Source organism: Coccidioides immitis (assembly GCF_000149335.2).
Source record: "Coccidioides immitis RS genomic scaffold supercont3.1, whole genome shotgun sequence".
In the NCBI taxonomy this organism is placed as follows: Eukaryota; Fungi; Ascomycota; class Eurotiomycetes; order Onygenales; family Onygenaceae; genus Coccidioides; species Coccidioides immitis.
The window spans coordinates 7436731-7464071 of record NW_004504310.1 but is presented as its reverse complement, the minus strand read 5'-3'; the positions used below and the strand labels follow the sequence as shown (position 1 = coordinate 7464071).

The window sequence follows — 27341 nt, the reverse complement described above, 5'->3', positions numbered from 1 at the left end:
GTACCGAAAACCAGGAGATTACGGAGTACCAACCGATCTGGAGCTTTTCGTCGCCGCTACAGAGTCCCATGGTGGCTTGGCGCCAAAGATCGCGGTCGTATGAAGGCTGTAATTGGTGGACCTTCAACAGAGTCTATTTGGCCCTGGTACGGGGCTAGCCGTATTGCTGCCAAGTGCCCCGTGACATTACAGTAATATATTTATACTTTCATCCACCGCATTACGGAGTATATCGGGAGTACATTGCTCAGTTACCGTTTTATGAAAGGGTTTCTGTTTGAGACGATCTGGTAATATCATTTCAGGATTATCTTCCCAGCCGACGCGAAGTTGCCAAAATTGCAATTGCCAGGCCGCACAGAGCTGCTGTTGGCTCTCAATTATCTGCCAGAGATCGACCTTGGACAGAGTACGGGAGTACACTGTGGCTAGGGCCATCCGTGCGTTCGCTGGAGCCCAGTTCATGCACGCCGCATGAAGGACATGGACCCTTGTCCTACGACACGACAACTCATGCCAGAGAGTCAAGCGTCGGATATGTTATGGAATCCCAAGATGCAACTTTGGGAGAAGTTACAAAGAGCCTGTGTTCATTGACTCAGGCAAGATCCATGGCATTCATCTATCCGGAAATATTACATACATTCACTTCAGTCATTAGGGCAAAGAGTGCCCTCCACAACGGCCATGGTACGATAAGGAAAATCCAATTCGAACTACGGTGCCTCCGACTCGTCGCGCACGCGTTTTAATTCACGCTCCTCCTCTTCTTTCAAATTCAGGCTCTTTCGAATAAAGCACGACCCGACCTTGGACGGGCAAATATTTTTGCGATCGAGCTCCTTGAACTTGGGTCCGTTGGGCCCAGACGAGTATTTTCGCTGCCCAAATAGTGTCTTCTGTCCCTCTGCGTCGTCAGGCAGCTGCTCATCGCCCCATTGTCCGTCGAAGTTGAGCCAGTTTACCGGGGTATGCCCGTCGTATGTGCTGAATTGCTTCGCGGTTCGGTCATACTTGAATATATATGTGCTCAATGTCGGGTCCCAAAGAAAACCTTCGTCGCACTTGTCGACCAGAAGCCCAATCGGGAGCTCCACTCCTGGGATGGTGTGATCGTGGTCTCTGCAGAAGCGCATCAAGGTCAGCCTCATGGATGCTCAGACGAGTGGCGACGCCATATCGACGAAATGTCACACTTACCCCCCCGTTGCGTAGACGGCGTGGCTGCCGTTGGAGCTAAAGACAATGGGTCGATTTCCCCTTTTGTCAACAGCATTCCATTCAAAAGCATGCCCACTAGCATGCTGGCTGTACCATATTGCTTGCGGTTGGCCGTTCTCGAAACGGATCATATTATGCTCCCTGCAACGTTTCTCAGGCGCCAATGCATCCACCAGTGGAGATGGCTAGACCTACCAGTCGCCAACATGATTCCCAAACTGAGTACCAAAGACAGTATTGCCTTCATTGTACCTGTTGTCTTCTTAGCGAAAGATGGTCCGAGGTTCTTTGGTATACTGACGCGTTGAAATAGAAGTAAAACGTATCGACGACTCCATCTCCACGTTCCGTGACAATAATCGCAGAACTTACAGCTCCTTCGGTTTTGCCGTTCTTATTGGGCCGCACGCCTTGGAGCCAGGGCGGGAGCGCACGGATACCCTCTTTTGACGTTAAGAAAATATCCGTACCCCCAAGTGCATTCAACTCATCCAAATTGTCGAGTGTCAACGGTGAAGGTACCCCCTGGACAGGTTCATACTTGATTTGCGGTATTGTATTTTCGACGTGCGTGGCGATGTCTGACGGCTGGTAAGGATCTTCGCTGTGTGTCCAAACCAAAGGCGCTAGACGATCGAAACCGTTATTAGTGATATGATGGAACGTTCCTCTGAACCCCTCAAACCGATTGCCTTGGTATGGAGCGGAAATATGAACGTGGAGGTCTTCCTTCCATACCATATTTCAACACATAGTCGGGCACCTTGACAGCGGTGGCAGCGCACTCTGCACCATGTGCTTCTTGTATCAGGCTAGAACCAAGCATGGAGACGAAGGCCAGCCGAGTCAGCCTTCGGTGCCACCGCCTCTTCCACCACATATTTCTTTTCTCGGAAACCGGGAATCCTGCGTAAGATCACGCCGACATATGGCTCCTCTCTCTTACTGGATTTCGAGTTCGTGATCTGTTCTCAGTCCTCCAGCGCGGAGAAAAACAGACATCTGCCCATTTTTCGGCCGCGTTTAAAATGGCGGGCTATCTCTATTTATGTCCCATGAGGATTTAAATGGATGGTATCACAAGCGATACCTCCGGGCACTGAGATCAATGTCTTTTTGGGTCCAAGTCTATAGGCACAACTTGGCGCGTAGCCAATAATAATGAGCTCTCAGCCCACTCGATGAAAGCTTGACCTGCCAAACGCAGGCCCTAAGGAGAGCTTTGGTGGTATTATCCAATGAATACGCATTATATAGGAAACGGTATATTGGCACGGTCCTGCAGTTCACAAGCTCTTTGGTCGAGGAAGAGGAGATCAACGGACACATCCGGGGGTGGCGGCCGACGTATCCATCAGGAGACCAACTCAATCGGATATGATGATCGACATAACCCTTCGCCTGTCGGCGGCGAGACCGAACAAACTCGGCCTTTTGCCCCTGGCACTTTTAAGGCTTTTGACGACTCACAGTTCCGCTAAAATGTCAGGCGTCCCATGTATGTTGATTGAATGGATTGACAACTTGACAGCGGACTGTTGATGAGTTCGTCATGAGTTCAATCTTCTTCCTAGTCCGTGCCTGGGATCACATGCCAAATCGACCATCGTGTCATCCAGCAATGCCACGGTACCACACGCCAAACGACCCCAGCCAAAATTCAGAGAACCCCTGCATATTTATTTATTTGAGCAGATCATTAACTCGTGGACAAACAGATAGTTAATGACTGTCTGATCTTGGATGAAAAGAAAGGTGTCTAGATGGCACCACGCTCAGTCCGCGACGGAAAGCTTGGCGATTGCTATCTCAAAATCAGCCCTCTAAGCTGCTCAGTTGCGGCGTAGCCGTCAATCTGATGAGCCTGGTTCGTTGGACTGCTCGAGAAACGGTGACAATATATCAAAAAAAAAAAAAAAAAGAAAAAGCCCAACTTAAGCCAAACTCGTCCCGCTTCAGTTTTATACCCTTACTCTGGAAGCTGCTCCGTCGCCTTTTAATGATGTGCAGATCGGGTAACCATGGATCGGACCGACGACAAGCATCATAGCAGATTGGGCTCTCATCTTTCATATCCTGCCTCCATCCCACGGCTGATGCTACCTTCGCAACAGAATCAAGCATATGCCCTAGTCCGGCCATGGAGCTGCTCGTGCAAATTGAATTTAGTCTTATTCGAGCTCTGTGGCCGGTTGATGTTGCGTCCATCGCGCACAAGACGCCTCCTCGAAAGCAAGGCACATTCCCACAAAGCCTCAATGCTAGGAGCAAAGAGCTTGATATCAAGCCGACCAAGGGATATGTGTACCCCCGGTCTTTGCAGAAGAAGATGTTTATTGTTTTGCATACACCAGGTCTACCGTGGATCCTGGATATAACTATGCAGCTCTGTAGCTGCACCCAATTTAAATGCAATGTTCCAGTTGTCTTTCAGGATAGCAGCCAGAGTAGATTATTTAACGTGTCTGTGACATTGAGGAAATGGAGTTTGCGAGGTCGGGCGCAAGCTGCTTAGAGGGACCTTGAACAAAATCCAGGCCGGTTGTGGGTTTATTGTTGTTGAGAAAGAGCTAGGGTGATGATATCTGTCAAGTCCCCCCCCCCCAAAAAAAAAAAAAAAAAAGAAAAGAAAAGGGGGGAGACAAAAAGGAAAACCGCACATGTGCTACTCTTCACAAAGATTAGCACTTATGTATGTGGTGGACTAGCACCCCAACATCGGTCTGGACAGCTATTCATGAATATGGAGAAACTTCATGCTTTCATTTTTGTGATGGAGCTAAATGTAATGGCCAGAAATGTGGCTGCAGAACTCCATTAACTTCAGCAGAGCGCCCTAAGAACTGCTCAACCCACAGATGCCTGAAGACTAATCAGCCCATGATTGGAAAGGGTATATAGTGCAGCCACCGGATAAGGGACAAAGGATATATTGAGCCTCTCAGAGGTGTGCAGCACGTCGTCAAATGTGATGGATCAAGTCGAATCTCTGGGCAGGATATGCTTCTAGTGTCGAATTTACTCTTCTCCTCGGAAAACTGAAAAGACAAAGATCAATTTGATTTGGGGTAATTTTGTCCCAATGTTTAAACAAAACTATCTCCTCGGATCTCAACGAGATATGGAGGAATATATCCCGAGAAGACACCCGTTGTAAGGAATGAAGCCAAGCTAGGGGGCGGGCTCCAACGGAACACACCGGGTCACGGAAGAACATGCTCATCTACAAACACAACCCCCCCCCCTCCTTCTCTGAAGCTGAGACGCATCTGTGAACCAGATCTGAGGAGCGGAGATGCAAACAGAGTGTCTTCCACGAATCCAGGGGTTCAGAGTAACTACAAACGGGTGTTAACGAACACCGACTGAATATGTGATGATTCCAGGTGCACCACCGTTTGTCTCTCAGCTACAACAAACACCATCCACGACAAACTAGGGACAACGCCAGCATCAATACTCATGCTTGATCGGAAATTGTTAGCACGGAAGAATCCATGAAAATGCAACCCAAATATAATAATCCAGTGCTGATAGGGTTTCGGCCTTCTCGGAGTGGGTGCAGGAATGGATAGTAATAGCTGCGGAAACTGACTTAGTCCGGCCAGAACAAAACAATATTCACCAAGAGATCGAGATGATGACCAGGGTAAGGAAATTTGGGGGGCGGATACTAGGTACCCAGTTAACTTTGGCCGAGCTCATTCTCGAAGGCGAAACGCAAGGAGAGCTGAGAGGCCTCCTGGATGGACTAGGCGGGCGATACGCATGGTGCTGATAGAAGCAATCGGGCTGATGCACGCCGACTTTGATAGTTAGTTCCAGACGCGTGAGACTGTTTGACAGGCTCACACCACGGAAGTAGACAACCTTGACATCCCACTTTCTCGGAAACTTGCACGTGTGTGTACTCCTAACTTCGTCTTTCTTGCATACACATCGTACGCATGTAAGTATCCACACCTCCGTGGTGATAAGGCAAAGACCAGCTCCCCAAGTCCGGGAACAATTTCTTGTCCAATCATAGCCCCAGTCGAAGCTGGTCCAAAATCAAAGGAGGTCGAGTGATGTGTCACAAGTTTGTTGGGGCCGGCCATGGCGGACAGGATGAACCCCTCCTCCCCCACGTTAGCCATCTTTGTGTTGCCCAAAGATTGTAGACCGGCAAGAGACGATAGGAGCTGAGAGTTTGCTCTTGGGCCTGACAATTGTCGAGGCACGTATCTGGCAGATCCTTCGTTCCTTGGTAGAAATCCAAGTTTCGAGCCGAGTTTCTTTTCTCAAAACAAAAACATTCCCCCTCGTCCTGCATCAGGCCTCTTACAGTCACAGAGGATGTGCAGGCCCGGATATATTCGTGACATGCTCGGATCTGCCGGCGGGTCAGCCCATTCACGGATCTCACAGCCGCAGCGCCTCATATCAAGGGTCCGGATCGAGATGTCAAACGGAAATGCAGGAAATATTGCTCATGCCGGATAAAAAGGTAAGATGGTCGTCAACCCTTTCTGGAATCGCGCAGTCATGCGACAGGGAAAAAAAAGAGGGAATGGCTTGGCACCCATGAATGTCAAGCAAAAGGGGGAAATAAAAGAATTTTGAAGGTACGACATAGTTATATGCAGCACACCAAAAACAAACCGCAGCGCTGTTCCGAAGCACACCACAACATTGCTGGCTCTAAGTGGCGAAATGGGCTGCAGGATGATGCATGTGGGACATTTCATATATATTATGTATGTGATGGATGGTTGGCGTTGCACACGGCGATTGATGAACGGGATTCAGGATCCTCGTCGAATTTCTCTTGGATGGAGGCAGGAGGCTATCCGATCAGCAATCATTTGACGCCCAAAGGTGACCAGGCCAGCTGGCTGGTCAGCCAAGTCTAACTAACTAGTTACTCTGTACGGAGCATTGCAGCTGGATTGTCTTTGATATTGTTGAACAAGCAAGCAAACTGTTTTCTTGCAACAACCCGCCCCTCTCACAAGTTTTGCGGCAAAGACAAGAAGCGCCGGCCGAACCAGTCTTGGGGAAGATGGAGCTCCCGGTCGCCAGACGCAGAACTCTAACTGGAGCGCTTGAGGCGCTTTTTTCCAAAATTCCAAATCTGCAAACGAAGCAAACTGGCTTGCGTGGAGAGCTCCGGACCCCTGTTGGCGCGGGATCGGCAGGACAGGGTTCACGGGAATGGCTTCCCACCAAGGGGGGGCTTGGTGAACCCGGCGGACGGAAACTGGGATCGAAGTTGCTTCACGGACGAGATGAAGTACGGGGTATCCGGTAAGTTGGGAGGGTTTCAGGCGAGGATTGTCGAGTCACGGATGATTACAACCTCATACCGACTAATAGTTATTTTTGATTTTGCGTGCGGGAAAAAAAAAAAAAAAAAATTGACAGAGAATAACTTGTTAGTTGACAAGTTTTGTTGGTTGCCGATAAACTAACTAGCTCAACTGCGGCAGCTCATGCGCGATTTCCAACTGACACACGGACGAGGCCCGTGTCACGATATGATGGAGCATCCCCATCCGGCTAAAGAGGAGGGCCGGTTTCCACATGCGCGCCCCCGCAGCGTTTAATGATGGTAATTCTTCTCCAACTTTTGAATTTTCCCGCCTTCTTTTTTTTTTCTTTTCTTCTTCGGAATTTGTTTGCTTTTCTTTGTTTGCCATGTGGTGACATTAGGGACGATCGGGATGGCGCTGGGAGAAAAGCTTGAGTTCTGCCACCAGCCCAATTTTGGGGCTTTGAGGGGAGGGGGGAAAAATACGCGGGCTTAGCATGTCTTCCAATTTTAAAAGCAAACACCGCTGTTCGGTACGAGAAACAAGAAAAGTAGTGTACAAGGACCTCTCGTGATATAGATACTCATGAGTATGGAACAACCCCGTTCATCCAGCACAAATGCAAGGGAGATCGACGGCGATCAGGACCCATTAAGCGAGAGAAGCACAGAGTCGGCTGGGTGAAGAGAGAATATTAGTCCCTTTCGAGTTTCAGTCACTTGTTGTGTCTCATCAGCTTGAAGACTCGCAGATCGAGGGGAATTCTCTCGCCCATCCATGTCGCACGCTGCGTGTGGTTTCTCTCTTCTTCCTCGTCTGTGGTGTTTGGATGGATCAGGACGCTGAGCGGTCCACGGTTGATCACCAGCCAAGGAATGAACGCGCCAAATTGCTGAGGAGTGAAAAGGTTCACTTCAAACATCGCAATTGGATGCGGGCCAACTGGTCGGTCGAAGAACTCATAGATACGAAGCTCGGGAACTGGGATTGCATGAGTTAGTTAATTTGTTTGGCAGCCGGGACATGAATCGTAACGCAAAGTCCTCAAGCAATTGTTTTTTTTGCACAAAGCACAGAGTGCTCCGTAACTACGTTCCAAGAAATGTCCGGGTCTTTACATGCTCCGCAGAAATGAAACAAGAAGACACGTAGGAGAAGCATTACATTCGCGTCTGATACGCTCCCAGAGGGCTCGAGCAAATTCGGCTTGCTCGGGATTGTTCTGCATTCGTGTCAGCTCCCAGTTCCAGCTCGCTGCGCCGTAGTGTTACCAGGCAAGCCGCGGTTCAGGGAAGAGTAAGGGGGAAAAAAGAGAGAAAAAAAAAAAAAAAAAAAAAAAAAAAAAGAAGAAAAGAAAGGGACAATTCCTGGCGTCAAGTCGCTCACGAGTCATGACGGACCTGATAGTGGTATATGTGGACATCGAAGCCGCCCCGCCGGCCGTCGGTTAACGGATCTGGGAATCGATCGTAGGCGCCACTGAGAACACCGGTGGGAGGGTTTCTGAACGACTTTCCGTCCTCATTCCTGTCGCTGGAGCCGTGATAACTAGAATCAGCGAGCTGCGATGCGGCGCGCCGGCGTCTGGAGCATGGCGACTTACTTGGGCAGTGCAGGGAGCATGTCGCACCCCTCCAGTGGTGAGGGGTATTGGTACGAAAACTGGTCCGGCATTCCGACCTGGGGCTACTACGCGCAAACCCGGGCTGAGGAGGACGGCGAAGGTGGTACTGTTTGTGTGTTTGTGTGTTTGTCTGTTTGCCTGCCTGCCTGTCTGTCTGTCTGTCTGCATGTATGTATGTATGTTATGTACGTATGTGCATATGTTTTGCCGCGACGATATTCAGGCCCTGTCTGAAACTGCTGTAATTATTCAAGACCAACGGCGCAGCGAGATGTGCGTTTGAGTGCGTGCGGTTTAGACGGCCGGCGTCGTCGCCGTCTCTTGGCACGGCGCTGACAGTTGAAGTTTCAGTTTAGCGAGTTCCCGACAGAACCTTGACGACGACGACGACGACGAAAGAATGCTCCGCAGCCTGTCGTGAACCCAGAGAGATCCCGCCCGCCGTCAGTGTCGCACAGTCACTCAATAGTCTGCGTAGCAGTCAACTATGACGATGATGATGATGATGATGATGATGATGATGATGTAGTTACATGGCGGAATCCTTGCCACCGTCCAAGGGCAGCGAGCGGCATCGAAGAAGTGTTGCTCTGTCTGAACCCAAGCCCAGCTTCGGCCCGAACCCAATTTGGCAAATGCTCCGCTGGAAGTTCCATTGGAAATTCTCCCTCTCTCTCTCTCTCTCTCTCTGTGCTTCTGCAAGTCCAGCTCCGCCTCTGCCTCTGCTGTGCTCCGGATCGGTGGGCTCGTCTGTCAGGACGAACCGGGGCGGCGGAACCTGGCAGCAAACATCATCAGAGCCCATTAACCTCCAGCCACTCATCACGCCGTCTGCAGGACGCTGGTTCGAGAAGCAAGCAGCAAACGCGACTCCCGTCCGGCGTAAACTCCACGGACGTATTGCGGATGGGCCTCGCCTCTGCTTCCCTGCAAGGATCTGCTGCCAGCCAGCTAGCTTGGCGGACTCTGGCGCCAATTCATGCGATTGTCTTAGCGGGTGCGCGTTGACTGGGCCGTTTTCGCTCCCCAGCTGCACGACGCCCGAAGTGACAACGCTAACTGACTTGGCTTCATCTAAGAATAAAACTGAATCCATCGCAGCGCAATTCTAGACCGTCCTCCCCACCCCTCGCCCAGCGCGCAGCCCAACGCTTGGTTGTCGACCGGTTTGGCTCTTGTTCCCGAACTTGGCTCAGAACAAAGATGCGCATTTCCTCAAATTCCCGCTCCCAAAAACCTCTTTTGTGGGATTTTCCCTGAACGTCCGCAACGGCCACGGATACGAGTCCAAAAGCCGACGCTGCAATCTGACGAAATTTTTTTTTTTTCTTTTTTGGTTTTTCTTTTCCCCTTCGTGGATGCGTTGGGTGGCTTGATCTTGACTGTCGCCGCCCATCCCCCCTGCCCGACTACATTGCTCTGAATTTTTAGCGCCTGAGCAGTTGTGGTTTTTTAATTAATTCGATCAGTCATATCTGCGTCAAGCTCTCTTCCCACGCTGCCCCCGGAAAATAAAGTCTTTCTTCGCCCTGTGTCTTGCTGCCGTGGCAGCCATAGTTCACCCCCGTGCGACCGTCTCCGTCCCTCCCCCCCCTCACCATAAGTTTACTCTCGAGAGATAGTGTCGCGTCAGCATCAACATGCCTGTCGCTCTCTAAAACCAAGACGGCAAAGCTGCAATTTTCATTCCGCTCGCGCGTTTGTTTTCCCTTTCGCGGCTTCCGGCATCCTAGACTCTCGGCTACTGCTGTTGTGCTGCCGCCACCGCTTCACGGTACAGACTGATCTCCCTCCCGTTTGAACTGCAGCCCGACACAGACACGACATTGAATCGCGTTACGGATACCGATGGCAGGCGGTTGATTGTAGGCGGCTAGACCCTGCAAATTCCCGCATCGACCTGCAGGAAACTCATTCACGCCGCAGAAATTTTCGACAGCTGTTTTCTTTTCATTTCATTTCTTTCCTTTTTTTTTTTTTTTTTTACACTTTTTGGTCCCAACTGCCCGAAAGCGTTTGAATGGTCGGTATTGCAAGTTTCTGTTCTGTCTCCGTCCGTTTTTCTTATTCCGTCCTCCTGTCTTGTTCATACCGTCCGCCTTTCTGCCTAGCACTTTGGCGATTGCCTTATTCTTCCTAGTCTTGTTATGCGTGTCATCTTTTCCAGAGTGATATCCGTTCCGCTCGAGGGCGCAACTCTGTAGCTGCGGCAGCCGACAGTTTTTTTTTTTAGAAGAGGCCGGCCTGAAACAAGAAACGAAAACCTTGGTTCACTCGGTTTGGTTCTCCTTGCACAGCATCGTGGGTGCACAGCAAGCATCTCTAGATGTCTTTGTTGCCTCGCGATGCTTCCTCATGCCACCATTAGACGGTTCGCCGACATACTTGAATCAGCAACTCGCAAGCCCTCTCTTCGATCCTTCACATATAAATTTATATTCACCGACAAAGTATAGCAGCCACCTTCAAATTCAACGGGGCAAAGGCACGACTGACTTCTATTCTCCTCTTGGATGATGATTGTGGGCGCTGGTTGAGCTACTCTAATCTTTGTTGAGAATGATGCGAGGACCTGCTCAAAATGGCCTTGGTTCGACGCTTACGTTTGGCTTGGAGGTGGAGTTCTTCGCTGCAATGAAGGCAACGACCTTCAACCGTTTTCCAAATGCTACCATTGCAAGCCTCCTGGGGGACCGCCTTCGTCTCGTCCGCCTCCATGGGCCTGACGGTACCGGTGTTGGGATACGGGTGGAAGATGACGACGACGACGACTCATCCAACAGCGATGCTATCGATTACTCCTTTTGGAACTTGACCACGGACAAGACAGCTGCTCCGAATTATCCAGAGTGGTTCGAATGCTGTAAGAGCCCATGCTTGCTTACCATATCCTCGCGTCAGGACACATATGGACTGACAAAAAAGATAAAGACGAAACCCAGCCGATTGAGATCATATCACCTCCCTATCGAATATACTCGCCCCTGTGGGAACATGACATCCAGCGAATTTTCAATTCTCGATCTGGTCAATACAATCCAATCCCTTGGAGAGAGCTCCGCATGTACTTCGAGCAAAACAGCACCACCGGTCTTCATGTGCACATCGGCAACGGTACGGACCCGGATTCGGCTTTCTCCTTCCATACGGTTCGCAACCTCGCAATGATACTGCTCGTATATGAACCGGAACTAGACAAGTTGCTCGACACGTCGCCCTCGTGGAATCGAATGCTGAATGAGCCGGTATATGTCAGCTTGGCCCCCCACCTTATAGTACCCTAATCCATTATATTTATTTATTTGACTAACGATAATTTTTTTTTTGTCCATACCAGATGCAATGCATCACGTCAGTCAACAGCCCGCATTTTCAACCTCCAAACCTCCCGCCAAAGTCACCTAGGGCACTCATGGCTCTTCATCTTCTCAACACTTGCCCCGATATCAAATCGATCATTAACGTGATGAACCCTCGGCTTCCAGCTCCCTCCAATCCAAGAGATGCTCGTTATTACAAGTATAATTTTACTCCACTTCTGGATTCCCTGGATGCACCTGCTCGCAACATAATTAACCATGATGACAACAATAATGATAATATATTCCCTAAACGAAAACTTCCCACGATCGAATTCCGTCAGCAGCCAGGCACTCTAGACCCGGACACGATGGTTCACTGGATCAGATTCTTAGGAGCTATGGTTGATTTTTCGGGGAGGATAGGCATTCAGACTCTGATAGAGTTCTTAGGTCTTGAAGAATGGCGCTTGGACGGCGCCAATCCCGCCACGGCTGGATCTGACAGCGAAGATCCTCCCAGTCCCACTTATACACAACATGTACCGACGTATTCGACAGCTTCTCCGCCTTCTCTCTCCGCATTCTCCCTACTCTCCGGCTTGCAGCCCGTGGGGTCGCTCTCTCGGCTCTTAACTGCTATGGAAACGGCTCATATCCCTCTTGACCCTGACACGACGCGATTTTGGCGTCGAAAGGTAGCGGCTGACTCTCCGCATATACCGGCGTGACTAACATCGTCAAGTACGCACAAATACAGTCGTTGAATAAAAGTCCACCACAGAATACTAGACGAAACAATGCCCAGAGCTACAATCTGTAACGACATCGAAAACACCTACCTGGAACATGATCCTGTCGCTTATGGACCATGGAAAGGTGGTCTTATCCGCGCCGTCCCCCTTGCACCCAACGAATCAATATCTTATAACCCCGTACCTTAACGTCAAATTGGCACGAAACGAACGAGAGAAACGATGACAGCCGATGACTTCTTGAGCGCGAATAAAAGAACAACAAATAAAGGAAACAAAGGGAAAAAAAAAAAAAAAAAAAGACGGAGAGAGAAGGTTATCAGTAAGGGGATCGGAATTTCAGGTTTCTTTTCTTTTAGAATGATGGAACTTGGTTTAATTTGAAGTCGAGTGCATTGTAGTCGATCTCCCAATCCCGGGTTCACATTTTACACAGGAGAGAGCAAACGCGAAAAATAAAGACGCGATCGTCCCAAAATTCCCGCCGCGCGCTTTTTCTCTCAAGCAGCAGAACCAAAAAGATAGCGATACCCAGGGTTTCAGAATGCATGGCCCATATGGAGTACATGCTTCTGCTTTTCCTTGCATATGTCGGTTTTAATTTCATATCTCTTATGCCCCCCCGCCCCCCACCCAGAAGATTGTGTTGTCTTCCAATATTGTGTTAGAAAAAGGGTTTTGCTTTTCTTTTCAGACGGCCGGTCGATTAAGATAATTTGTGTCGTTTCATTTGCTTGGTATTCATGCTTGTCTTTGCTCCTTTGGTCATATGCATTAAATGAAAGTCCCCATCTTGAGGCTTCTTTATGCTTCATTGACGACCGTGAGTGTATTATCCACGCAAACACAGGAGCAATAAGAGCAAAAAAAATAATAATGCGGGTCTCGGGAGAGAAAGGAAAAAAAAGAATCTCAGGGAAGAATATGCAATAATATCGATTGCGTTTACCAAACTGGCTTGACATGAACATGCCCGCTTTCATCCACAACTTTCCCGCGGTCCCATTCCCGACTTTCGCCTTTCTTCGCCCATTTAACATCTAGCACGGAGCCATCGTCCAGACCGGCAAACGCCGTGTTATTTTCCCACTTCTCTACGATTGCATTTTCGAACCCTGCTTCGCGTAACCGTTTTGCACCATTACGCTTCCATGCTGTTCGGTCTCGGAGAGCCTCGAGCGCCATGTCCCAATCGTCGTCCTCCGTGGCCATGCCAGGGACTGGTCGACGGGTGCTTTTCTTTGTTGTCGACTCGTCATCGTCGTCCAAGTGGACGTCTAGGGCTGGATCGTATCCTTCGTTGAAGTGTGAGTCTATAGTGCTTGAGTTGACTCTGTAAGCTCCACGTCCACGCGGGAGAACTGGAGGAGTCCGAGCATCCGTCTCTGATGGAGGTAGGGGCCCGATTAGGTTGCTTAATGGGTCCGAGTCAGTGGATTGGGCGCTCCGGGTATCGTCTTGGTCCACATCATTATTAAGGCGGGAATCGGAGGATTTCGTGTAATTGCGTTGCTTTTTATGTGCCCCGCGAGTGTCTTCGACGCTGTGACGACGTTGGCGCTCGGAGGATCTCCTGCGTCGGTGTTCTTTGTCTCGAACTTTGTGCCTGTCTGGAGAGCGTTCATGTGATCTGCCGCGTTTGCGATGCTTGCTATGGCGTTCATATTTATCGTCTTCTCGGTGTTTTCGGTGTCCGTGGGAACGCTTTCGGTCTTCCGTGTCAGACCCCCCGTCATGATGCCTGCTCCTCCTTGACTTATCCTTCTCGGGTCTCGATGATCTCTCATCGGTTGCAGTTTTATAGTCCCTAGAGTGATGGGCGCGTCTTCTTTTTCGGTCCTCTTCCTTGTCTTGGGGTGACTCAACTCGCCGCCGTTTTGACTCCCTTCCGTGTTCACGATTATCTCTTCTAGATTCTTCTTTGGAGAGCACTTCCCGTCTCCGAAGCTGCCTAATTCTTTCTCTGGCTTCTTCCTCTTCCTTCCGCTTGAGATTGGCATTATGTGTATCAGTCTCGCGTAGAATATGTTTTAAGAAACGTGTGTTCGGTTTGGGGGCGCCGCTCGTAGGTCTATTCAAAGCATAACAAATTAATAGCGTGTTGACAGAACGAGGGGGGAAACTATTACCTCTTAGGAGCACTGCCGTAAACCCCGAGAGCAGAGTATCGTAGCGAACATTCCCGCGCATCTTTCGCTAGAAGTTCGGCGATGTACGCATCGTCGTTATGTAGGTGGGAGGTATCGGTGCCTTGGGCAGGCTTTGGCATCGTCTGGGTATCCAAACTGTAGTTCAAGTATATTCAAAGGACACGTTCTCGTATTCCGAAGAGGCGCCAGGTATCGAGAACTCGAGCCTGGATGCTTCAAGGCAGGCTCGCCGTTCCAAGCGCCTCGTGGACGTCGGCGGGCGGTGAATAGTCATCACGTGATGGCAACAGCGCAAACAATGCAAATTCCGTCATGTTTATCTCCCGTCGAGAGAAAAACGATAAAGATGTGGGACGCGACGAGGGCATTAGGAATGGAGAACGCACGGGTAAAATAGCATTTGCGGGAATCTGGCAAAGCATCCCAAGAACCAATACAGCTTATTCAATCCCAATTGAATAGAAGGCTATATATAACCCGCTTCGATTGCAATGGCCCCGCCCAAATCCCTCTCAGACATTCGCGCCGAACTCGAGGAGCTCGATGCCGCGTACCCAGAGCTCTCAATAATCAGAATCAGTCAGCCCGTCGCTTCAAATGCAGATGTCGTTGATGAGAATAAATTAAATCAATTATCTCCTTCAAAGCAGCGGATTTCAGATGTATCTACAAACGGATTCGAGAACCCGACGCCGACAGCCCTGGAGGCTGACTTGGCGCATTATAAGGTGAGTTCGGAGGGACCGCCAGCCAGTCCATAAAGGCAGCCCCCCCTCCAGATGGGTCTGATACATATTATGCGAAAATCCCTTAACTAACAGTGATACTGGGCAAATAGGAACTTTTCTCTAAACTGCGCTTCTCGTACCTCGAACAAGTTACAAAGGAAAAGTTCCTGCGAGCCATCGTGGGAGATCCACCCCTCGTCGTGGGACACAATGATAATGTGGAGCTAGAAGCCCAGCTGGCCCTGGTCAAAGCCGATTTGAAGGAGCGCAAAAAGGAAGTTGCAGATTTAATAGAACAGATGGAGAAATCGGGTAGAGATCTGGCGAGCCGATACAAAAAAGTCCAGCTCCAAACCACTCAGCTCGCTGAGCTACCTTCGTCAATCTCTGAGCTTGAGAATACCATAGCTGAGCTGCGTGCTTCATCGGCCAATGCCTCACAGTCGCCTGAATCTGGGGATGTCCCTGCGTCCCAAACTCTCTCGCTCCAGGATACAATTGCTCTCCTCGCGGAGCGTGAGGCTGAGCTTGCAAGCCTAAACCACCAGCTGAGCTCGGTAGGACCCGTCTTGCCTAGGAAAGCTAGGGAGGCTGAAGCGGCAGAACGAGAAATTTCTGGGTTGGAGAGAAGGCGGAACGAAGTTGTTGCTCAAGCGAGAGAAGCCCGCAGGAGGAAGAACGAAGGAGAAAGTGACGGGCTGGAAGAAATGGGAAGATGGTACAAAGGCGTAGAGCAAGGCCTTAAGAGCTTGGTAGGAACATAAATGAGAACTGCGCTGAAGTATATGTGAATGGGAGGAGATAATGGGCGTTTTGGCGTTACGGCAACGAGGACGGGTATCGTTTACGGGAGTATACTCTGTAGGCAAGCAATTACTTCGACAAGTGGATATAGGGGACACCGTAGAATAGGAATTAGTTCATGAACATATATCGTGATCGTACATGAAGCTAAGGTATCTCCTAAAGCTAAATTTTATTTTTTTTTTTTGGGTCATCTGGGGCGATGCATCTACTCTTCTTCCTCCTCGGCTTCCTCGTCACCCTTCTCGGCAGCCTTCATCTTCTTTCTTCGGACACGACCAGGACGACCACCACCAAGTGGGGAGGTAAGAGCAAAGTCAATGTGCTTCTGGGAATCGAGACGAACGATGAAGGAGGGAACATTGACAATTTGCTTTCCAACGCTATTGCATCGACAAATCAGTGACGTCGTCCATGGGAAAAGAGGATATTTGTGGCTCTTTATCTTACCGGATGTGTCTCTGTCTAATGAGCACACGAGCGTGGTGGATGGACTTAGCGAGACCAAGTCTGTAGACCTGAGTCTGGAGACGGCGTTCCAAGAAGTCCTCAACCTTGAGAGCCAAGACGTAATCGAGCTTCATGCGGGACTCGTCGAGCACACCGACACGAACAAGACGGCGAATCAAGGCGTTACCCTCAAAGAGACGCTTGGGATCCTTCTCCTCGAGAGTGAGAAGCTCACTGAAACACACAGACCAAGACGTTAGCTTCGTTCTCTTCGCACCCAAAACTTCAGCGTAATATACGATAGGCAAGGCTGAGGAATATGCATACCGAGCAGCACGACGAATCTTGGAAAGAGTGAGCTGGACACGCCACACCTCACGCTTGTTACGCAGGCCATATTCGCCGACCATCTTCAACTCGGAGTCACTATATAATTGAGGAACAACACGTTAGGAACATTTTCACACGACGTAAGCAGAGACAAGCTGCTGCTCAGTGGCCGAAGAATACTAACAGACGGGCCGACTCGTATGCTGTGATAGACCATGGTTAGCCATTTGTATGCTCGATCGAATGGTTCTTCAGGTTCCAAACTTACGTCGACGAGGGACCTTGTAGGTCTTGGAGTATGAACGCCTGGAGGACGAAAATTAGCATTTGCGACGCCCTTTACGATGGGAGAGTGTAGTGATAACATACGGAGCCATGTTGTTGGTTGTAAATTGGCTGCGCAATCAAGTCGTCGCGGCGTGAATTGTCGAACGATCGAACAGGAAGAGGATTCGAAATTGGTGAGGTGGAAAATGACAGCTTGTTCGCTTAGCGCGAATCGGGCCGTGCGGGCAGGCTCACCATACCGCTTCGGGTAACTTAGGGCTGAACCCGCACAACCCCAAGCCCAACTAAGCGAAAATCGAAAGTCATTCCAAGAACGAAGGCCAGAAGAACTCTGTCCGCGGTGCGCTCCCCTTTGAACGTCGACAACCACCGTCTTACTCCAGCAACACCGTAAAGATGGGTCACTCTCGCGGTCTGAGATCCGGCACTCGGGTATGCCAACAATTCGGCCCCTCCCCTTAGGAGATCACTCAAAGCGACATGCTAACAACGCGACCGACAGTATGCCTTCTCTCGGGACTTTAAGAAGCATGGCACTATTGCCATGTCGACATATCTGAAGACCTACCGGTATGATGAAACTGGCGCGAAAACGGATTATTGAGTGTTTTGTCGCAATTGGCTGATGGGGTTTTTAGGGTCGGTGATATTGTCGATATCAAGGTCAACGGTGCTGTTCAGAAGGGGTCAGTACAATCGAGCATTCCTCCCACGCAATCCCGCTCCATCGATCACAAATCCTTCTTGCTTTGCACCTACAAGAAAAGCGCATAAAACCGGGGAAACCGTATACTAAACAATTTGAACTTTCTATAGTATGCCTTTCAAGGTCTACCACGGCAAGACCGGAGTTGTTTACAACGTGACCAAATCCGCCGTCGGCGTCATCATCTACAAGCGTGTCGGCAACAGATACATGGAGAAGCGCGTCAACGTCCGCATCGAGCACGTCAACCACTCCCGATCCCGAGAGGAATTCTTGAACCGAGTGAAGGAGAACGCCATCAAGAAGCGAAAGGCCAAGGAGGAGGGTATCCATGTGCACTTGAAGAGACAACCCGTCGTTCCCCGGGATGCACGGACAGTCAGCACGGAGAACAACTTCCCTGAGACCATCATTCCTGTTCCATATGAAACGACTATCTAATGGAATGAAAAAATTTCAACGTTTTATGTGGCACTGGGCGTCTTTATTTGGAGAATCCTTCTTCATTTTTTTCTACTTCCTACTACCCTAGCCTTCCGTCGAGGGTAATGTTTGCATAACGTGGAGGAGGAACGCTCTGAAAGCATGGGATAGACGGGTCAAATAGGCCTCCGTTTTCGTGATACATAGGGTGCCTCGAGGCATTATTTACCTTGGAGGAGGGCTACTCTTGTTCATGTCATATGGCAGGTCTATGTTTTACATAATGAACAAAACCTTCGACGGTGCAATATACGAATTCCTCCTACCATTTTATCCCATCCTTTAGGCACTTTGACGCGGATGATATCCAAAACTATTAGTGAACAGATCCCCGAATCTTGAACCCACTCTGCAACGTAATAGTGCACAAATTTGCCTCGCCCATTGCTTATTGTAACTAAACAAAGTATATCCAACCGGACGGAACCGTAGAAGCTTATATTGGCATCCCGAATGCGAGGCCTTTCCAGCGAGGTCCCGTATGGTGGAATGTCATTATCGGGATTCGCCTACCAATGAAGACTCCATATATTATATTTGCCAACTTTTAGTTCACATCATTTGTGGTCATATAGCCGGGTATATATTTACATTTCAGATTTAGAATTCTCTGCCCGTTGTAGACGGATAATGCGATATTCATCAAAGTATACGGAGTATATGGTACATCTATACGCACCCCACTAAAACCACGCAAGATAGAAACCGGGCCTGAGAAACTAGTAGTAGATGGCCAAGCACACTTGTACAACCCAGACCTCAACAGGGAAATAACCAACATTAATATACAGTCAAGAGGAAATCAGCAGTTAAAACCAGCCCAGATAAAGCTGGTCAACTGGTGAACAGAAAAGGAAAGGCAATTACAAACCGCGCCATATTCGCTTTTTGGTCTAGCTCGAAGCAAACAGAAGCTGGGTTGTCACATCATCTATAACGCCTGAAAATGCAAAGAAGGCCGGAAGTGGAGATTGTCTCAGACCTTTGGTCTCCATCTTTAACGATAAAGGCGGCCTCTACGGGGAATATTAGGTGCTGAACATAGATATCGAGCATTCATAGGCTATATCGAAGTGCCGACAGCGGTGGAATCGGAGGTTAGGGAAGTAGGTAGGAAGGGCGGTCTTTATGAGGTCGTGCCACATAGCCGGAGAATCATTTCATACCTAAGGTAAGTTAGCCAAAGATCCATAGCTACGGTCTTGAGATCGAAGCATGAGTGGTAAAGCTTACATTCCAAACATGATTGCCGCACTGGGAACGACTCGCAGAAGATGTGGTGTTAAGCCACCGTATAACCCAGCCATCCCTTCTTCCTTCCAGATCACCCGGAAGCACTGCATTAATCCAGTGTATTTCATTTGGACCTTGCCTCCACCAGCCGGGATTGTGGGGGCTTGTCGTAGTCGAGTACGAACTACTTCGTGCGGATATGTAGCGGCTGCAGCAAGCAATTTGGCGGAACCAGCCGCTGTAATCGTGCCAACCCAATGTTCTGCGGTGTCCGTCCATCCGCGTACATGTGCCGGGTCAGCAGCTCGCCGAGCCGCACGCCGGGCTAGTATACGTTTCATCTCCTCGTACATGACCCATTGGAGTGAACTCTCCGTGACTCCCAAATACGACGCCGTTAAGCCCCGGTATAAACCCCGAATCCCTTCGTGACGGACTGTTTGTCGAATACAATCCAAACTATTCTTGTACTGTCTCCCACGGCCAGGTATATTCGAAGCATTCGACTTGTCGAGCTGCAGCCGAGTTTTCACAAGCCAAATCGGGTTGGTGGCAGTGCCAGTAGCAATACCAGCAACCGCAGCAGCAGCTAGATGAATGCTTGCCGGAGTTTCAGTTGGGATATAACCGAAATAATCATTCAATATCCTCTTTCCATTGCCGTATACATAGAAATTGATCGCCCGGGCGGGAACTACTCCGGTAAGATTGGGGCCCAGCCCTTTAAACAGCGCGCGCCATCCTTCATGTACGTGGATTGATCGGAGGATTTGAACGGTTTCGCTAAAGTGGACCATCGCGCTGCGCGATAAGGACAGTATGGAATGTGATTGCGGCAATGGATGAGCGGCACGGAGGGATCGAAGTTGGGCTTGATAAAAGTCTGACTGAAGACGCGTTTTTAATACGTCGAGAGGGGAAGTAAGGGTTGCAGCAGTCATCCCGCCGACGCTACAAGGAGCATGAAAAGGCTTCCGTCAGCATGTTTCCTTTGCGGCTCGGCGTTGGCTATGAAAATTCACCACTTACGCTCCTGCGAAGAAATGAGCCCATGGTTTCACAGCAGGCTTTGACTTGGTTTCCAGTGCTGGAGCCACTTCGACATCATCGGTTTCTCCGGACTGTATCATCACACTTTGGCGTGGCTCCGACCCATCTTTTAACCGCGACGCTCCTCGCGAGAGGTCAGGGGAGGGAGCTGGGAACGACATCGCAAGTTTAAGGTATGAGAAAGCGGCGATCCTCCAAGTGTCATAGAATCCGGTTTCCTATCATTGGACGTCTGATTTATCTTCCAAACGAGAAGATCTACCGAAAATAAAATTTTTATTTGTTGAAAGAAGAAAGGAAAAAAGACATAAACTAAAAAAATCCTGAGCGGAACTTGGTGGCAACGGAATTAGGTTGAGAAAGATTTAGCCTCCATTTTTGGAGATCTCCAGAAACTTTTTTTTTTTTCTCGCGACGCCAGTTTTCCAGTCCGCCCAAGTCCGACCGGTCGGCGCGCTGAGGCAAGCCACAAACAAAAGGCACCGCCAGAGCGCCCAGCCACAGTATCCTGCCTGAAATAGGTTAGCGCATTCCTACTCCGAGACCGCCACAGTAGCCTTGCTTACTCATTTTGTTGTGGCGCAGTCGGCCTGGCCGTCTCCTCGGTATCTCGCTGGTTCATTCGTCAATTGGCTTCATAAAAAGGGGAAGGGAGAAAAAAAAAAAAAAAAAAAAAAAGGAAAGAAAGCAACGTTATGTACTCCGTACTCCATACGGAGAAGTAATTTGCATGTCGCCCTACTGTCGATGAGGTGTGCTAGAGCAGCGCTCCATCCACAATTGCGGCTCTGCTCTCACGAAAACACCGAAACAGAAGACATCAAGAGCTGTGGACGTGCACAAAAAGTATTCGCAGAGGGAATCCCCTTCCCAAGTTTTAATGGTTCACCTGACTTTTTGAAGCACAAGGCTGCGAATTTAATCTTAATTTCCCCGCTGAGATCGCCTGGATTCCTGAATTTGCTGGAACATCCGACGACGATCTGGAGGAACCTGACGTTCCTCATGGGGGTCGGTCAGAAAGGCGGTATCGCATATTCGACATCTCTGCCCACATTGGGCCCGTTATTGGTGGAAAAGGGGCCTGCTTGTTTCAGGGCTTGATATCCAACTGTGGATCTGTGCTACAAGGAGCTGACGTCTGTCGGTATCTTCATGTGTGCCATGCTGGATTTGGCAGCCGCTGATTGTCTCGATTGGCTATCTCCTGCTCCGACTTTACGGTCCAAGCTGCAAGGACCGCGCCTAAGGTCCGGGCGAGATTCCTTTGAAAGACAGCCGGCTGCACATGAACAGAATCGGAAGTACTTCCACACTAATACTGACATCCAACCTTTTCAACAAAATTGTAGCTACTCCGTACAGCTGCGCATTAAATAATAGTTACCTACTTAGGTGACTAGAGCAGCAGTCAAGGAACGCTTTTATATATGACAGTGCTTGATCAATGGACTATCCATGTGTAAAGGATTTGCGAGTGGAATCCTCTCCGCCTTCTGTCCAGTGGGAACAGATTCCACAGCGTAGACTTACACTGCTGCAATCCATGAAATTCGGGCAGCCTTAACCTAAATGGTAGCGCATGCACGCCTGGAAGCTGGGGAAGAACATCCATACATACGCCTACGATCATTGGATGTACAATCCAATATAAAAGATTGAGATTTCCTGTGCTTGAATCAATGTCAATTTCCTCAAACCTCTTTCCTCTTCCTTCAAAACTATCCTTTCCAGCAATATACTATCTCTCCGTGTCCTGACACCTCATATCCTATCTGTAACCCAGCCCTTTCAGTCCTTGTGTTCCTCTTCTTCGGCGCCATGCCAAACAGGGTCCTCAAATCTCATCGTCGAAAGTCGGGTCAAGAAACTTTCAAAAGTGTTTATATCCCCAAGGACCATCATGATCCTTCAGGCCTAGGACCATTAGAGTACCATATCGCCGACATCGGATCTCAGTTTTCCTCCGTCGCGAACCCTGGGATCCAGGAACGGTCACAAGCAACCAAAACAGCCACTTTTCTTGATCCAACACTTCTTCAACACGACCATCAAAAGCCGTAGGTTTCAACTACCGTTCCTTACTGGTCTTGTGCTAACGAATAATTCGTATTCAGAAACGTTTCATCGCCCCAGGATAAGAACGCTACTGGTTACTCTAACCTTGCCTATGGTGAAGGCTTCCTCTCTTACGCCAAACAAGAGCAAAAGAGCGAGCCATGGTGTCACCTTTATGCCACAGATATCCCTGCCGATAAGAACAAGAAAATCAGCGAGAATTCGAAGCTGTAGCGTGGTGTGGTCGGTGGGACCTCACCAGGTACAGTGCCGAAGGTGGGGGGGGGGCCGGGTATAAGGTTGTCCCATCCGTGGCGCTGATCGGGGGATCAAACTAAACCTTCTGGGTGAATTAAGCTTCCTCGTGCACAGACCCTGCTGGCTGGCACTCGAATCAGCCACTGTCAATTTTCTGCAGCCGGGTGCATCATTCCAGAATATCTTCATTTTTTCCTTTTTCTTTTTTTTTCCCCCCTTTTCTTTCTTGTGGTGACAGAAACTGAGCAGACTCCTGGATGTTGAGATACAAGCCTGGGACCGCCCTGCACTGAATTGTGCATGCCTCTTTATACCTGTCTCCCATGAAGAGTTGGGCTTTGTTGTTCTTTGTGGTTGAATTGTTAACCAACTGCTTCATACAGAGGTTTTTGGACAACAGGGAAATACCTCTACATTTTTTGTCTACGTGCTTTGTTTGATGCCCAAGCACCACAACTTCTTGTTCGCTTCCCAACACTCACTGGCAAACATTCTTTCTGCATTTTTTTTTTTTTTTTTTCTTTCAAAGATTTGGTCAGATTAGGCCTAGGGCACAACAAATATTTATGAAAAAAATTCATGAACTTCAAGACATTGGGTTCACTACTCCATATCTTGACTTTATATATCTGTGAAACATTTTATTTACTATCTCAATACTAATTAACACTGTGATTCTTTTCACTTCTGATTATACACTTGATAATCAAACATAAACAAAGGGACCACATACAACGCTTCAATGCAGAACAGAAATAGCAGCTTAACAACAAACCCCTTCACACCATTCACCAAGCAAAGGTCAACAATCCAAGAATCTGCTTGTTTGAATCTCACAAACCTTGCAAACATATACACCAGAACTTCCTTATCAAACAGTGTATGTCACGACTGCACCTCACTCGCAATTGCTCTCTTCGCCCTCCAGGCCTGCTTCTCACTAACGTCATTCCCAGCCTTTAACTCCAACTCCCTCAATTCCGACACCAACATCCTCCCTCCCTTCTCTTTGAACGATTCCTTATGCTTCGCAACCAAATACCTTACCGACGACGCCCACCTCCACCCCTTATGCACTTCCGGCGGGCAATTATGCGGCCGTGACACCGTCACCACCGCCTGCTGGTCGTCTTTGTTTTTTTTCATCGTGATGCGTAGCCTGAACGGGCAGGTTGCACATCGACACTTGATAATATATCGTGTCGAGTCGGCGCGTGAGACAGTGTAGGAGAGATTCTGAGCGATGGTGTAGTGTAGGATGGCCTCGCGTGCTTCTTGCATAGTAGGGAAGGAGGTGCCAAGGGCGTATGGATTGCGTAGCGGAAGCGGATAGAGGTCTGGAGCGGCGGGAGGGATATGTCGTGGACGGAGGAGGTTGATGCGGCGGAGCTTGTCATGAAGGCGTTTGCCATGGAGGAGCTTCGCGCGTTGGTATTTGGAGCGGAAGAGTTTGGAGCGAAGAGGATTTGTTCTGAGGGCGGCATTTTGGAGGTAGGATGGCATTGTGGCCAGAGCCCCGTATGGGTCTGGAGCTGGGGAATTCTCCCTGCTTGAGTTTGATTCTCACGGATCCTTGACGCGTGGCATTAGATCGGATGGGAGAACGTCGCGGCGACGAGATGAAGATGGTGGTAGTCAAGGAAGATTCTGTGAGGTTCTCGTGCCTCGATTAGCCCCCTTAATTTCCAGTGCTCTCGTGCACGTGACTTCCATACCTTCCCCAGCTGACACCCCTTTGATTCTGCCCAGAATACCGTAATACCGCAATACGTGTAAACTCGCCAAGTCTGCAGGGTGTAAAGTAGTGTCTTGGCATTGCGCGGAGGAACTTGGTTCCGGGCTGCTGGCCACCACGTGGCAAACGGCCCCGCACCAGCCACATCGCGACGCCGTGTCCATCATTTTTGGAGTCGAAAGCAAAATAGCAGCGCCTTTACTCCGTACTGGGTACTCTATATTGTATGCACAGAAAAAGAAATTCTAGAGAAACTATCAGTCTCTTCACTTATACAAACATTCCTATCATAATAGTGTTTTGTGCTCCCTTGAGTTGTCGAAGAGAAGAAGGGAGAAGAATACCAAAACCATCAGCTCATCTAATTAGCTTCAGCACCCGCCAAAAATTCAGTTATTTCGCCCAGTGGGCGTGCCTTCATGTTTGGTCTTCCCGGAAGCTTTTCATAGACTGGCAAGGGAGTGCCATCAAGCGCAGCCCTAATTTGTAAACCCAAGAAACGAGAGAAGAACCTAGAATGACCGAGTGTGCCACCAGTGTACCACAATCCAGGATCTTAATGATATTATTAGCAAAATCAACTTTTATATGTACCATTGGTGGTCAATAGATACTCACGGCCAATAGGTTTATAAGCTCCACGAATCTCTCCTTCCGTGTCCAAGCCCCAGTATTCGTCCACCTGGTCCGCTATTTGCTGACCTAGATATTTTGCAATCTCATCACGAAGCGTTCCAACGAATCCGGTTGTGAACACAATCACATCGGCCTTGAGCTCGGAGCCATCCGAAAAAAGAAGCCCATTTTCGGTGTAAGCGGTGATAAGGGCATCCGACTTCATTTTAATCTGATATAACGTCGTGTTTAGCATTTGATATCAAAATCATCATCAAAAATAGTGCCTTCTTACCAGCCCCTTGGAGATTTTTCCTGATCCACCAACATCCATATAGTGACCACCACCACGCTCGCTGACATGGTATGTAATGTCACCAAATCTATCTAGCAGGAAACCTGCCCGCTCGAGAGAATCAAAACGTTCTGGGTCTGCACGAATCATTTTATGCAAATGGTATGCCACTATTTGTCGTCCGATAGCGATGGGGTTGCTGAACTGTATTCTATCGGCTATTTCTATTGGAATTTGGTCATTGAAGACGGCTAGTAGTATGTTAGAAACTAATATCACTTGGGTGAAAATTGTATCATTAATTGGTCCGTGGCATACCTCCAGTGACCTTCAAATAGTAGTCGGTGGGGACAACATCTAACCAATGGGTCAGAATGCACGAGACAAGTAGAAGAAAGGGCTGGAGATGATATCAGACATGTTGCTTGACGTTGAACCATTGTAGTATCCATGCCTGCAGCTTGCATGTCCTCCGCAACATCGTGTGCTAGTAAGCAACGTTAGGAGGGAACCTGAATGCCATGCAATGAATGAAAGGTTGTACCTGTATTTGCCGCACCGACGACGACACCTTTCTTTCCTCTCCATTCTTTCGCGTCCGTATAATCAACTGAATGGAGAACGACACCTTTGAATTTCTCCTATTTCCAGATATTAGGGTTTGACCCAAAAAAGGCTTCGTTTGGAGCTGGCATGAAGATGGACGCACTCGATCAGGGAACGTGGGCATTCGTGGAATCTGACCACCTCCGCCAACGGCAAGAACAAGGTGTTTAGTGGTGAGAATAACTTCTTTGCCTTCCCGGATAACACGGATAGCCCACTCCTTCTTGTCCTCGTCCCATTTTCCGGATTCAAGATTGGTAGAGAACCAAGCATTCTTCAACGGCGTCAGAACTAGGATTCGCACAAAACGCTAGGATCGACCCACGATTCCATATCTATTAAACCAAATTTCAAAGCCTTTGGCGACATCTCGTTTGGGCAGAAATTCTTTCCAATCCGGAGTGAATGTGCGCTCAAATGGTAGATGAGCTATATCGACCCACGTTAGCTATGTGTAGCATAATTGAATAGCGAACCCAAAAATCTTACCATAGTTTCTAACGGTATGTACTATAAGAGGACGTTAGAAAGATGTAATTGGGCCCAAATCAGCAAGTTAGAGAGACGAACATTTTGCAGACTCATATCTCAACAGCCAATTATCACCAATAGCAGCATTCTTGTCAATGAGAAGATATTGCACGCCTAGCGCCTTCAGACGACCTGCAGCTGCGAGACCTGCCTGCCCGGCCCCAACCACCACGCAGTCGTAGTTTGTTGGCTCCACGATGCCATTCTGGTGTCCATTGGGCACTGGATGAGCTGTCGGATTCAAAACGTCGACATCAGGAAGACCATCGATTCCTTCTAGAATAGTTCTTAGGAGCCAAATCTTCCATTCGCCATCGGCTGGTATTAAGGACACGAATCCAGAGCCGTTCTGTCGAGGTATGCCGTTTGTCTTGAAGACGAACCTCGCTTCAACCCAAGATGACCGAACGCCAATTTGCACAACACGGGCTGATTCAGGTATTAATGCAAAATCGCTGGGCTTATGGGTTTCGGTAACGTCGTTCCAGGAGGTTTCAATATCGGCTGGAGTATGGAACGTCCTTACAGTTCCCGTGAATGCAAAGGTATCTCTCCAAAGTGCATCTTCAGTAAAATCCGACGCCTTGAGAGATTGCAGGCGTTGGACATATTCCAATGCTACCGTTTCCGGATTGGTATGTAACGGTACCTGTGCAATTGGAAGACCTCCAGGCAGGTTGTTCACGACCCTGGCTGACGTGCTCATGTTTTGCAAATGCATAAAATTAAATATATAGTAGGAGGTGCCATTGTGCCGGGCATTGTGGCCATGTCATTTATGGTTTTTATAATCCTGATCGTATCTCAGGAACAACCGGCACGCTGGCGTCT

At 49.0% G+C, this 27341-nt stretch overlaps 13 protein-coding genes across 13 annotated transcripts; 5 read left to right on the top strand and 8 right to left on the bottom strand.

Moving 5' to 3' along the window:
• Positions 1–716: 716 nt before the first annotated feature.
• Positions 717–2101, bottom strand: CIMG_00369 (uncharacterized protein; the record flags this gene model as incomplete). Its single annotated transcript, XM_001246597.2, has 5 exons — positions 717–1122; positions 1201–1362; positions 1417–1473; positions 1523–1847; positions 1960–2101. The coding sequence occupies 5 exons, from the start codon at positions 2099–2101 to the stop codon at positions 717–719; spliced, it is 1092 nt and encodes a 363-aa protein (XP_001246598.2).
• Positions 2102–4922: 2821 nt separating this feature from the next.
• On the bottom strand, positions 4923–5357 carry CIMG_10540 (uncharacterized protein; the record flags this gene model as incomplete). The annotated part of the gene is made up of 2 exons (XM_012358812.1): positions 4923–5027; positions 5076–5357. 2 exons carry the CDS (start codon positions 5355–5357, stop codon positions 4923–4925), a joined length of 387 nt encoding a protein of 128 aa, XP_012214235.1.
• Positions 5358–5674: 317 nt separating this feature from the next.
• On the top strand, positions 5675–6763 carry CIMG_00371 (uncharacterized protein; the record flags this gene model as incomplete). Its single annotated transcript, XM_001246599.2, has 4 exons — positions 5675–5707; positions 5847–5957; positions 6122–6507; positions 6676–6763. 4 exons carry the CDS (start codon positions 5675–5677, stop codon positions 6761–6763), a joined length of 618 nt encoding a protein of 205 aa, XP_001246600.2.
• CIMG_00372 (DOPA 4,5-dioxygenase) lies at positions 6629–8384 on the bottom strand. The gene is made up of 4 exons (XM_001246600.2): positions 8116–8384; positions 7913–8045; positions 7677–7734; positions 6629–7493 (listed from the first exon to the last, which is right to left on the bottom strand). Exons 1-4 carry the CDS (start codon positions 8184–8186, stop codon positions 7228–7230), a joined length of 528 nt encoding a protein of 175 aa, XP_001246601.2. The 5' UTR covers positions 8187–8384; the 3' UTR covers positions 6629–7227.
• A 104-nt stretch (positions 8385–8488) lies between these two features.
• Positions 8489–9232, bottom strand: CIMG_00373 (uncharacterized protein; the record flags this gene model as incomplete). The annotated part of the gene is made up of 2 exons (XM_001246601.1): positions 8489–8606; positions 8670–9232. 2 exons carry the CDS (start codon positions 9230–9232, stop codon positions 8489–8491), a joined length of 681 nt encoding a protein of 226 aa, XP_001246602.1.
• A 585-nt stretch (positions 9233–9817) lies between these two features.
• On the top strand, positions 9818–12258 carry CIMG_00374 (uncharacterized protein; the record flags this gene model as incomplete). Its single annotated transcript, XM_001246602.2, has 4 exons — positions 9818–10999; positions 11068–11387; positions 11474–12133; positions 12181–12258. Exons 1-4 carry the CDS (start codon positions 10696–10698, stop codon positions 12256–12258), a joined length of 1362 nt encoding a protein of 453 aa, XP_001246603.2. The 5' UTR covers positions 9818–10695.
• Positions 12259–13135: 877 nt separating this feature from the next.
• On the bottom strand, positions 13136–14518 carry CIMG_00375 (uncharacterized protein; the record flags this gene model as incomplete). The annotated part of the gene is made up of 2 exons (XM_001246603.2): positions 14320–14518; positions 13136–14261 (listed from the first exon to the last, which is right to left on the bottom strand). Exons 1-2 carry the CDS (start codon positions 14457–14459, stop codon positions 13136–13138), a joined length of 1266 nt encoding a protein of 421 aa, XP_001246604.1. The 5' UTR covers positions 14460–14518.
• A 210-nt stretch (positions 14519–14728) lies between these two features.
• Positions 14729–15996, top strand: CIMG_00376 (uncharacterized protein). The gene is made up of 2 exons (XM_001246604.2): positions 14729–15068; positions 15179–15996. Exons 1-2 carry the CDS (start codon positions 14832–14834, stop codon positions 15830–15832), a joined length of 891 nt encoding a protein of 296 aa, XP_001246605.2. The 5' UTR covers positions 14729–14831; the 3' UTR covers positions 15833–15996.
• Positions 15926–17125, bottom strand: CIMG_00377 (40S ribosomal protein S9). The gene is made up of 6 exons (XM_001246605.2): positions 17022–17125; positions 16921–16958; positions 16837–16855; positions 16650–16748; positions 16323–16556; positions 15926–16255 (listed from the first exon to the last, which is right to left on the bottom strand). The coding sequence occupies exons 1-6, from the start codon at positions 17027–17029 to the stop codon at positions 16081–16083; spliced, it is 573 nt and encodes a 190-aa protein (XP_001246606.1). The 5' UTR covers positions 17030–17125; the 3' UTR covers positions 15926–16080.
• Positions 17126–17263: 138 nt separating this feature from the next.
• CIMG_00378 (60S ribosomal protein L21) lies at positions 17264–18494 on the top strand. The gene is made up of 4 exons (XM_001246606.2): positions 17264–17372; positions 17443–17510; positions 17579–17626; positions 17757–18494. The coding sequence occupies exons 1-4, from the start codon at positions 17337–17339 to the stop codon at positions 18085–18087; spliced, it is 483 nt and encodes a 160-aa protein (XP_001246607.1). The 5' UTR covers positions 17264–17336; the 3' UTR covers positions 18088–18494.
• Positions 18495–18705: 211 nt separating this feature from the next.
• Positions 18706–20697, bottom strand: CIMG_00379 (mitochondrial carrier protein). The gene is made up of 3 exons (XM_001246607.2): positions 20392–20697; positions 19363–20313; positions 18706–19295 (listed from the first exon to the last, which is right to left on the bottom strand). Exons 1-3 carry the CDS (start codon positions 20571–20573, stop codon positions 19256–19258), a joined length of 1173 nt encoding a protein of 390 aa, XP_001246608.1. The 5' UTR covers positions 20574–20697; the 3' UTR covers positions 18706–19255.
• Positions 20698–22233: 1536 nt separating this feature from the next.
• Positions 22234–22704, top strand: CIMG_00380 (uncharacterized protein; the record flags this gene model as incomplete). The annotated part of the gene is made up of 2 exons (XM_001246608.1): positions 22234–22472; positions 22530–22704. The coding sequence occupies 2 exons, from the start codon at positions 22234–22236 to the stop codon at positions 22702–22704; spliced, it is 414 nt and encodes a 137-aa protein (XP_001246609.1).
• A 2120-nt stretch (positions 22705–24824) lies between these two features.
• Positions 24825–27216, bottom strand: CIMG_00382 (flavin-containing monooxygenase; the record flags this gene model as incomplete). The annotated part of the gene is made up of 9 exons (XM_001246610.2): positions 24825–25018; positions 25082–25310; positions 25374–25624; positions 25702–25860; positions 25918–26014; positions 26083–26253; positions 26305–26408; positions 26469–26489; positions 26550–27216. The coding sequence occupies 9 exons, from the start codon at positions 27214–27216 to the stop codon at positions 24825–24827; spliced, it is 1893 nt and encodes a 630-aa protein (XP_001246611.2).
• Between the last annotated feature and the right edge of the window lie 125 nt (positions 27217–27341).

What these genes read in the sequence shown, in the direction of transcription:
- CIMG_00372 (XM_001246600.2), bottom strand. Translation starts at nt 8,186, where the DNA reads ATGCCGGACCAGTTTTCGTACCAATACCCCTCACCACTGGAGGGGTGC. An exon ending in ATGCTCCCTGCACTGCCCAA is followed by an intron (nt 8,046 to 8,115) that starts GTAAGTCGCCAT and finishes TCACGGCTCCAG; the next exon opens with CGACAGGAATGAGGACGGAA. An exon ending in GGAGCGTATCAGACGCGAAT is followed by an intron (nt 7,494 to 7,676) that starts GTAATGCTTCTC and finishes ATGCAATCCCAG; the next exon opens with TTCCCGAGCTTCGTATCTAT.
- CIMG_00376 (XM_001246604.2), top strand. Translation starts at nt 14,832, where the DNA reads ATGGCCCCGCCCAAATCCCTCTCAGACATTCGCGCCGAACTCGAGGAG. An exon ending in CTGACTTGGCGCATTATAAG is followed by an intron (nt 15,069 to 15,178) that starts GTGAGTTCGGAG and finishes CTGGGCAAATAG; the next exon opens with GAACTTTTCTCTAAACTGCG.
- CIMG_00377 (XM_001246605.2), bottom strand. An exon ending in AAGATTCGTCGTGCTGCTCG is followed by an intron (nt 16,557 to 16,649) that starts GTATGCATATTC and finishes TGTGTGTTTCAG; the next exon opens with TGAGCTTCTCACTCTCGAGG. An exon ending in ATTAGACAGAGACACATCCG is followed by an intron (nt 16,256 to 16,322) that starts GTAAGATAAAGA and finishes TCGATGCAATAG; the next exon opens with CGTTGGAAAGCAAATTGTCA.
- CIMG_00378 (XM_001246606.2), top strand. Translation starts at nt 17,337, where the DNA reads ATGGGTCACTCTCGCGGTCTGAGATCCGGCACTCGG. An exon ending in GTCTGAGATCCGGCACTCGG is followed by an intron (nt 17,373 to 17,442) that starts GTATGCCAACAA and finishes CGCGACCGACAG; the next exon opens with TATGCCTTCTCTCGGGACTT. An exon ending in ACATATCTGAAGACCTACCG is followed by an intron (nt 17,511 to 17,578) that starts GTATGATGAAAC and finishes TGGGGTTTTTAG; the next exon opens with GGTCGGTGATATTGTCGATA.
- CIMG_00379 (XM_001246607.2), bottom strand. Translation starts at nt 20,573, where the DNA reads ATGTCGTTCCCAGCTCCCTCCCCTGACCTCTCGCGAGGAGCGTCGCGG. An exon ending in GCTCATTTCTTCGCAGGAGC is followed by an intron (nt 20,314 to 20,391) that starts GTAAGTGGTGAA and finishes TGCTCCTTGTAG; the next exon opens with CGTCGGCGGGATGACTGCTG. An exon ending in GCGGCAATCATGTTTGGAAT is followed by an intron (nt 19,296 to 19,362) that starts GTAAGCTTTACC and finishes AACTTACCTTAG; the next exon opens with GTATGAAATGATTCTCCGGC.